At 44.7% G+C, this 9,450-nt stretch overlaps 2 protein-coding genes across 2 annotated transcripts; both read left to right on the top strand.

The window, feature by feature from the left end:
* Nucleotides 1–5,628: 5,628 nt before the first annotated feature.
* Nucleotides 5,629–6,871, top strand: LOC106597394 (claudin-4-like). The gene has a single exon (XM_014188587.3). The coding sequence runs from the start codon at nucleotides 5,640–5,642 to the stop codon at nucleotides 6,285–6,287; it is 648 nt and encodes a 215-aa protein (XP_014044062.2). The 5' UTR covers nucleotides 5,629–5,639; the 3' UTR covers nucleotides 6,288–6,871.
* Nucleotides 6,872–7,281: 410 nt separating this feature from the next.
* Nucleotides 7,282–8,451, top strand: LOC106612920 (claudin-4). The gene has a single exon (XM_014214583.3). The coding sequence runs from the start codon at nucleotides 7,368–7,370 to the stop codon at nucleotides 8,052–8,054; it is 687 nt and encodes a 228-aa protein (XP_014070058.1). The 5' UTR covers nucleotides 7,282–7,367; the 3' UTR covers nucleotides 8,055–8,451.
* Nucleotides 8,452–9,450: the final 999 nt, after the last annotated feature.

Below are 9,450 nucleotides of genomic sequence, written 5' to 3' on the forward strand. Positions count from 1 at the left end.
CTTGAGATCATTGACAAGATCCTCCCGTGTAGTTCTGGGCTGATTCCTCACCGTTCTCATGATCATTGCAACTCCACGAGGTGAGATCTTGCATGGAGCCCCAGGCCGAGGGATATTGACAGTTCTTTCGTGTTTCTTCCATTTGCAAATAATCGCACCAACTGTTGTCACCTTCTCACCAGGCTGCTTGGCGATGGTCTTGTAGCCCATTCCAGCCTTGTGTAGGTCTACAATCTTGTCCCTGACATCCTTGGAGAGCTCTTTGGTCGTGGCCATGGTGGAGAGTTTGGAATCTGATTGATTGATTGTTTCTGTGGACAGGTGTCTTTTTTACAGGTAACAAGCTGCGGTTAGGAGCACTCCCTTTAAGAGTGTGCTCCTAATCTCAGCTCGTTACCTGTATAAAAGACACCTGGGAGCCAGAAATCTTTCTGATTGAGAGGGGGTCAAATACTTATTTCCCTCATTAAAATGCAAATCAATTTATAACATTTCTGACATGCGTTTTTCTGGATATTTTTGTTGTTATTCTGTCTCTCACTGTTCAAATAAACCTTCCATTAAAATTATAGACTGATCCTTTCTTTGTCAGTGAGCAAACGTACAAAATCAGCAGGGGATCAAATACTTTTTCCCCCCACTGTATATACTAGGCGGTGTCAGAGGAAGGCCCAAAAAACTGTCAGAGACTCCAGTCACCCAAGTCAGACTGTTTTCTCTGCTACCTCACGGCAAGTGGTACCGGTGCGCCAAGTCAGACAGCTTCTACCCCCAAGCCATAAGACTGCTAAACAATTAATCAATTGACCACTGGACTATTTACATTGACCCCCCCCCCCCCCCCATTTGTTTTGTACACTGCTGTTTATTATCTATGCATAGTCATTTCACCCCTACCTCCATGTACAAATTACATCGACTAGCCTGTACCTCCGCACATTGACTAGGTACCGGTACCCCCTGTATATAGCCTCGTTATTGTTATTTTATTGTGTTCATTTTTATTTATTTTTTACTTTAGTTTATTTGTTAACTATTTTGTTAACTCTTTCTTGAACTGCACTGTTGGTTAAGGGCTTGTAAGCATTTTACGGAAAAGTCTACACTAGCTGTATTCGGCGCATGTGAGAAATAAAGTTTGATTTGATTCAATGTGTTTTTTGACCAACATATACAATTGAAGGAATCCAGACATTGGGTTTACTGTATGTTTATTGTGACAGTTATTATTGTAAAGGGGCAATCAATCCACTCTTAACATCTAAATCAATAAAATAAACAATTATGGTTGAGTTTATAAAAAGACTGGAGTGAGTTGAGTCGGTTCACACTAAGCTGTGAGAAAAAAGTGTCATGTTCCCATGCTATCAGATCTGTCAATCTGGGAGAGAGGGGGGTTCGAGTTATGCCGTTCTCAAGCAGAAAATGTCTCATCATTAAATTATCTTAGCCTTAGGTGTTTTGTTATTGAGTTAAGATAAAGTTTAATATCAAATCATTGATTGTCATGTTATATTCAGTTGTGTTACAAAGACAGTTCATTAATATTCAGTAAGATTGAATGATGAAATGATCCTCATATTCCGCTCAGTATCAACTTTAGCATAATTGTTTCAATCTGAATGACTGATTCACTGCTTCTTGTTCTCATTCTATTCAAAGAAACCTGCAATATAGTGCAACACCTCAGTCATGTCCCTCCATCAAATACACGGATGACACACTACTGCTATCTAGTGGTATATACTCATGCCCTCTCCCTGCATAGTTCTATTATGAAGAAATTGTCTGCCACCCACATAACAAAAACTATGACAAAGCTCCTAACAATGCTACCTACCTCCCTCACTAACTTTAAGCATCAGCTGTCAGAGCAGCTTACCGATCATTGCACCTGTACATAGCCCATCTGTAAATAGCCCACCCAACTACCTCATCCCCATATTGTTATTATTTGTTTTGCTCCTTTGCACCCCAGTATCTCTACTTGCACATTCATCTTCTGCACATCTATCACTCCAGTGTTTAATTGCTAAATTGTAATTATTTCGCCACTATGGACTATTTATTGCCCTACCTCTCTAATCTTACTACATTTGCACACACTGTATATAGATGTTTCTATTGTGTTATTGACTGTACGCTTGTTTATCCCATGTGTAACTCTGTGTTGTTTATGTCCCACTGCTTTGCTTTATCTTTGCCAGGTCGCAGTTGTAAATGAGAACTTGTTCTCAACTGGACTACCTGGTTAAATAAAGGTGAAATAAAAATAGAAAATACCATTGTAAAAATCCTGTGATGTTTATCTAATAGGAACACTGATGGAAAGATCTGCTCAGTCATGGAAATTAATACATTTAATTTGTTTTGTATATCACTTTATTTAGTAAAGTCAAGCTCATGTCAAGTTAACGAGATACATCACATCTCAATGTTGTGCTGACTGAATCACTGACCTTGTATAGTCCGTTGCAGGCTCACTGTTGAATAATCAATTCTGGGAATTCACTAATAAAACTATTCTGGTTTAGTAGATTTTCAATGTAATTTTACCAGCGAAGTGAGAAGCAAAACAAAGCATGTCAGAACAATATCTAAATGTGTGGTGACGGAGTGGCTAGAGGAGAAAATTGTAAACAGAACATATTGTAGCAAGTCTATCTCCAATAATCATTATGGTAGTACCCCAAGTTCCACTGTAAAATAGATTATCCACTACTGGAGTTTTCATGTGAAGTGGCAAAGATTCTTCATAAAAGGTTATCTATCAATGGACCATCCCTCCCTTCATGTCCAATAGGGAACAACCCCTTGTTTACTGCAGTTGGCAAGACATTGGCTAATGGAACCGGGCAAAGCCAAAGCATAATTCAGACAGGGCAGGTTATAAGTGTCAGAGATACAGTATTTGTCACACCCTGACCTGAGAGAGCCGTTTTATTTCTCTTTTTGGTTAGGTCAGGGTGTGATGTGGGCATTCTATGCATTCTATTTCTTTGTTTTGGCCGAGTATGGTTTCCAATCAGAGGCAGCTGTCTATCGTTGTCTCTGATTGGGAATCATACTTAGGCAGCCTTTTTCCCACCTGTGTTTGTGGGTAGTTGTTTTCTGTTTTGTATTTGTTACCTGACGGAAGTGTTTGGCTTTTCGTTTTGTTTCTTTGTTCTAGTGTTTCATTGTTTAATAAATAATCATGAACACTTACCACGCTGCGCTTTGGTCCACCCCTTCCGACGACAGCCAGTACAGAACTACCCACCACAACTTGATCAAGCAGCGTGCCCGGGAGGAGATGGCATCCTGGTCTCTGGAGGAGTTGGAAGAAAGAATAGACTGAACTTGGGAGCAAGTATTGGAGAGATACAAAAGCCTGCCGGGGAAGCAGGTGGAGGCAGCGAGAGAGGAACGGCGACGAGACCGGGAGTCACGGCAACAACGGAAGCCCGAGAGGCAGCCCCCACACGGGGAGATTGGCAGAGTCAGGGTGGAGACCTGAGCCAACTCCTCGTGCTTACCGTGGGGAGCATGTGACCAGTCGGGCACCGTGTTATGCGGTGATGCGCACCGTATCACCGGTGCGCATTCACAGCCCGGTGCGCTCGATGCCGGCTCCCTGCATTTGCTGGGCATTCAGCCAGGATGGATTGTGCCGGCTCAGCGCTCCTGGTCTCCAGTGTGTCTCCTCGGCCCAGGATATCATGCGCCAGCTCTACGCACTGTGTCGCCAGTGCGCCTTCACAGCCCAGTTCGTCCTGTGCCAGCGCCCCGCACTTGCCGGGCTAAAGTGAGCATCCAGCCAGGATGGGTTGTGCCAGCCCTACACTCCAGACCTCCTGTGCACCTCCACGGCCCAGTATATCCTGTGCCAGCTCCGCGCACCCGGTCTCCAGTGCGTCTCCTCAGTTCGGTGAGACCTGTTCCGGCTCCACGTCCGAAGCCTCCAGTGATGATCCATGGTCCGAAGCCTCCAGTGATGATCCATGGCCCAGAGCCTGTAGTGATGATCCATGGCACAAAGCCTCCAGGGATAATCCATGGTCCGGAGCCTCCAGGGATAATCCATGGCACGAAGCCTCCAGTGATGATCCATGGTCCGAAGCCTCCAGTGATGATCCATGGCCCAGAGCCTGTAGTGATGATCCATGGCACAAAGCCTCCAGGGATAATCCATGGTCCAGAGCCTCCAGGGATAATCCATGGCACGAAGCCTCCAGTGATGATCCATGGCCCGGAGCCTGTAGGGATGATCCATGGCACGAAGCCTCCAGTGATGATCCATGGCACAGAGCCTGTAGGGATGATCCATGGCACAGAGCCTGTAGGGATGATCCATGGCACGAAGCCTCCAGTGATGATCCATGGCCTGGAGCCTCCAGTGATGATCCATGGCACGAAGCCTCCAGTGATGATCCATGGCGCGGAGCCTGTAGCGACGATCCATGGCACGGAGCCTTCAGCGACTGTCTTCAGTCCGGAGCCTCCAGCGACGGTTTTCAGTCCGGAGCCTCCAGCGACGGTCCCCAGTTCGGAGCCTCTGGCGATGATCCACGGTCCGGTTCCTCCGGCGACGATCCACGGTCCGGTTACACAAAAGCGGAGGGATCAGCGTAGATGCCCACCCGGACCCTCCCCTATAGGTTCAGGTTTGGGGCCGGGAGTCCGCACCGTCACGCCCTGACCAGAGAGAGACGTTTTATTTATATTTTTGGTTAGGTGAGGGTGTGATGTGGGGTGGACATTCTATGCATTCTATTTCTTTGCTTTGGCTGAGTATGGTTTCCAATGAGAGGCAGCTGTCTATTGTTGTCTCTGATTGGGAATCATACTTAGGCAGCCCTTTTCCCACCTGTGTTTGTGGGTAGTTGTTTTCTGTTTTGTATTCGTTACCTGACGGAACTGTTTGGCTTTTTGTTTTGTTTCTTTGTTCTAGTGTTTCATTGTTTAATAAATAATCATGAACACTTACCACGCTGCGCTTTGGTCCACCCCTTCCGACGACAGCCATTACAGTATTATTCCAATTAAAGAGTTTATTCATTTTAAAATGAATTTCTTAAAAGGGTATTGATGTGAGATCTAAAAGTGTGATAGACCACAAACAGGGGTGAAATGAACGGTTTCTGCCTTATACAAGCTGATTGGCCTCTACTCCCCAAACAGCAACATCCCTACTCATCTCTGTCCTGTAGTGTGCCTGTTAGGAAGAACTGTAGGGTGGACAATGTACAACCTAGAACCACACAATGCATCATTGCATTGGCGTTCCTTTCAGTCAAACAGACAAAGTGCATAAACCGCAGTGCTTCAGCATGGACAATTGGGAATTCATGGACTTATTGACTATGGAACAAGCGGTATCTTGTATTGCAGCTTGTATTGCCAGGGTTTTGGGTTCGATTCCCATGGTAGAGCAGTACGAAAATGTATGGAATCAGTAGTGTAAGTAGATCTAGATAAGAGCGTCTGCTAAATGACCAAAACATTTTTCATTGTTGTCTTTGTAAAAAAAAAAGTGTGGTAATTGCTAGGTTGTAATCACAGCGATAAAAGAGCAAACAGCCATGTTGAGCATATTTTTCCCTTTCTTTTATCCCCAGTTCTGTGCAAGCTGTAGCCCCCCCCCCCCCCCCCCCCCCATGGCTGTGGAGGAGCTGGGCATCACCTTGTCCATGGTGGGCCTGGCAGGCACCATCCTGATCTGCGCCCTGCCCATGTGGAAGGTCACAGCGTTCATCGGCACCCACCTGGTGGTCATGCAGGTGTTCTGGGAGGGCCTGTGGATGACCTGTGTGTCTGAAACCACGGGACAGATGCAGTGTAAGATCTACGACGCTCTTCTAGACCTGTCCCCTGACCTCCAGGCGGCCCGGGGCCTCATTGTCATCAGCATGGTACTGGGCTGCCTGGCGTTCCTCGTCTTCCTCCTGGGGGCTAGGTGTACCAACTGCCTGAGCCATCCCAGGGTCAAAGCCTGCATGGTGCAGGCCGCAGGGGTCACCTTCACCCTGGCTGGGTTAAGCACCATAGTGGCTGTGTCCTGGACAGCCCAGTCTATCATTAGGGACTTCTATAACCCGCGGGTCCCTGAGGTGCTGAAGGAGATGGGGGCGGCCATCTATGTGGGCTGGGTGACCTCTGGGTTCCTGTTCTGTGGAGGAGGGGTGCTGTGTACCAGATGTCCTCCAGGGGGGAGAGAGGGCAAGCATGGTTCCAGCAATAGGTACACCCTGGCTAGGATGCCCACTCACACTCACAGCAGCTACACCATAAAGAACTATGTGTGAGAGGGGAGTGCTTTATTTGCCTGTTAACTTCAGGTAAATCATGTTGGTAGGTGTTGGCACTCTGAAAAGACATGTCACAGCATGTTTTTCCATCAGAACACTGTAATTTTGAACATGTCTGGTCGTTCAGTGTATTGTCTGACTTTGATGCCTTTAGAATTGCCCTGGAACTATTTGATACAAGCTTTGGTGGAAGTTATTAAAAATAAGATAATATTAGTTAATTATTGTTACAAAATAAGTCTGGCTTAGGTAATTGTAGATATTCAAATGTTCACTATCACCATGAAAGATGTTTGTTGAGTAAATATCTGTTATTTAAATATGATCACTGAAAATCAACAGGTTACTGTTATTGACAGTACAAGTACGTCCACTGAATGAACCTGATTGTTTTTACATCCCTGTGTTGTAATTCACATCATTTCATTTTTTACATTCTATTAAACTGTGGTTATTACTTGTAATGTGTTTTTGTAACATGTTTTTCACATTTTATTTTGTGACTAGAATCTGCATTAAAAGAAAATCGATGCAGCATTTTAGAGGGGAGCAAATCAGGTTTTTTGAATGATTTGCGATTTGAACCGAATAGAAATAAACATTTTGATTCTAAATTACTTTTGTTGCATCTTTTTTATTTATCTTATTGGAAAAAGGTGTATCAAACCTGATTAGAAGGGAGAATATTGAACATTCAGAATTAAGTGTGAAAGACTAGATGCTGTACACGGTGAGGCACACAATGCTTATTTCCTACAAGATCACAAAGTCAGAGGCTGAAGTCAACAGAAGACACAGTGGCATCTTTGTTTTAGGGGCTGTGGTGAAACTAAAAAAGAGGGATTGTTGTGAAACCATGGCACAGTAAACAGAAGGAATCCCCTTTATTCCCCAGCTGTAGAGCTGCACTGCTGCCCCACGCCCTTTTCAGGAATTCGGGAGGAGTGGTTTCAAATCACACAGGCTAGACACACACACAAGCACACATTCACACAGACACCCCACCCTGCTGTGCCTGCAGCTGGTTAAACCCTGCTGTTAGGCCTCTTCCTGTGAGGAGCTAAGCTCAGCTCAGTCATGAAGCGGCAGTTGGAGCTAGCGGCATTGGGCCTGGGCATTACAGGCTGGCTGTGCGCCATCCTCACCCGCTGCCTGCCCCTGTGGAAAGTCAGCGGCACTCTGGACAACTCCACAGCCACGCTGCCAGCATACTGGGATGGGGTGTGGCTGGAATGGGACCACTGGGACCTGAACCATGACGGTAGCCTCCACTGCTCCTTCTACCAGTCTTTGTTATCCCTCTCTGGAAACTTCCAAACATGGAGAAGCTTGATCATGGCTTCTATAGGTGCTGGAGCTTTTGCTGTGGTCATCAGTATTATTGGAGAGGTGTGGTTTCCGAAGAGGAATCAGGTGAAAGTTGTCTCTGGTGTGGTGTTTGTGTTGTCTGGAATACTGCTGCTTGTCCCTGTTGCTTGGACCTGCCACCACACTAATGAGCCACTGGAGGGCGCTGTGGTGCTGAGGAGAGACTGGGGAGCTGCTCTGTACATAGGATGGATCTCCTTCTCTCTGACGGTAGTAGGGGGAGGGTTTCTCAGTACTAGATGCCTCATGTTCCAGCAGCAGGATGAGTCAGAAAGAGGGAGTTACCCTCCAGGTTATCCTGGAGCAGAGCAGGAGCCAGCCAACCCCCTGGATACTATCCACAGGACTGCTTTTAGACACAGCCAGTATGCTCGGGCAACAACACGGCCTTCATGAGAAGATGCAATCCCTCTGAGGGCCTTGAATGAGGAACCTTCCACCTATGAATTATTCTTCTGTGAAATTCTACCTAAATTGCATGTGTACTAGTTATGAATGGATTTCTAGGTACTATAGACAATGTTAGAACTAATTATTCTACTGCAATGAAGCACTTTGAAAGATGTTGAACAATTTTTAATAGGCGGAAAGGAGTAGCACTACCCATGGAGAGTGAATTGCGCTTTCAACTGTAATAATTGGGTCTAAAATGTTGTCAAGTTGCTTAATTTTTGTATTGGTGGTAAGGGTTAAGCATCTAAGTGTTACATTGCCTTCAGAAAGTATTCACACCCCTTGACTTTTTTCCCCATTTTGTTGTGTTACAGCCTGAATTAAACAATTATTACATTTAGATTTTGTGTCACTGGCCTACACACAATACCCCATAATGTCAAAGTGGAATTCTGTTTTTTACAAATTAATAAGAAATGAAAAGCTGAAATGTTTTGAGTCAATACGTATTCAACCCGTGTTCCAGCAAGCCTAAATACGTTCAGAAGTACACATTTGGTTAACAAGTCACATAAGCTGCATGGACTAGTGTTTAACATGATTTTTGAATAACTACCTCATCTCTGTACCCCACACATATCTGTAAGGTCCCTCAGTCGAGCAGTGAATTTCAAACACAGATTCAACCACCAAGACAAGGGAGGTTTTCCAATGCCTAGCAAAGAAGGTCACCTATTGGTAAATGGGTAAAAAAAAAAAGCAGACACTGAATATCTCTTTGGGAATGGTGAAGTTATTAATTACAATTTGGATGGTGTATCAATACACACAGTCACTACAAAGATACAGGCATCCTTCCTAACTCAGATTCCGTAGAGGAAAGAAACCGCTCAGGGATTTCACCATGAGGGCAATGGTGACTTTAAAACAATTACAGAGTTTAATGGCTGTGATAGAACTGAGGATGGATCAACAACATTGTAGTTACTCCACAATACTAACCTACATGACCAAGTGAAAAGAAGGAAGCCTGTACAGAATACAAAATATTCCAAAACATGCATCCTGATTGCAATAAGGCACTAAAGTAAAACTGCAAAAAAATGTGTCAAAGAAATGAACTTTTTGTCCTGAATTACAGCAAATCCAACACAATACATCACTGAGTACCACTCTTAATATTTTCAAGCATGATGGTGGCTGCATCATGTTATGGGTATGTTTGTCATTGGAAAGGACTAGAGTTTTTTAGGATAAAAAGAAACGGAACAGAGCTAAGCACAGGCAAAATCCTAGAGGAAAACCTGGTTCAGTCTGCTTTCCAACAGACACTGGGAGACAATTTCACCATTCGGCAGGATAATAACCTAAAATACAAACCAAGTATTCTGTACACTGG

Source organism: Salmo salar, chromosome 09, assembly GCF_965601325.2.
Source record: "Salmo salar chromosome 09, fSalSal1, whole genome shotgun sequence".
Classification (NCBI taxonomy): domain Eukaryota; kingdom Metazoa; phylum Chordata; class Actinopteri; order Salmoniformes; family Salmonidae; genus Salmo; species Salmo salar.

What these genes read in the sequence shown, in the direction of transcription:
- LOC106612920 (XM_014214583.3), top strand. Translation starts at nt 7,368, where the DNA reads ATGAAGCGGCAGTTGGAGCTAGCGGCATTGGGCCTGGGCATTACAGGC.
- LOC106597394 (XM_014188587.3), top strand. Translation starts at nt 5,640, where the DNA reads ATGGCTGTGGAGGAGCTGGGCATCACCTTGTCCATGGTGGGCCTGGCA.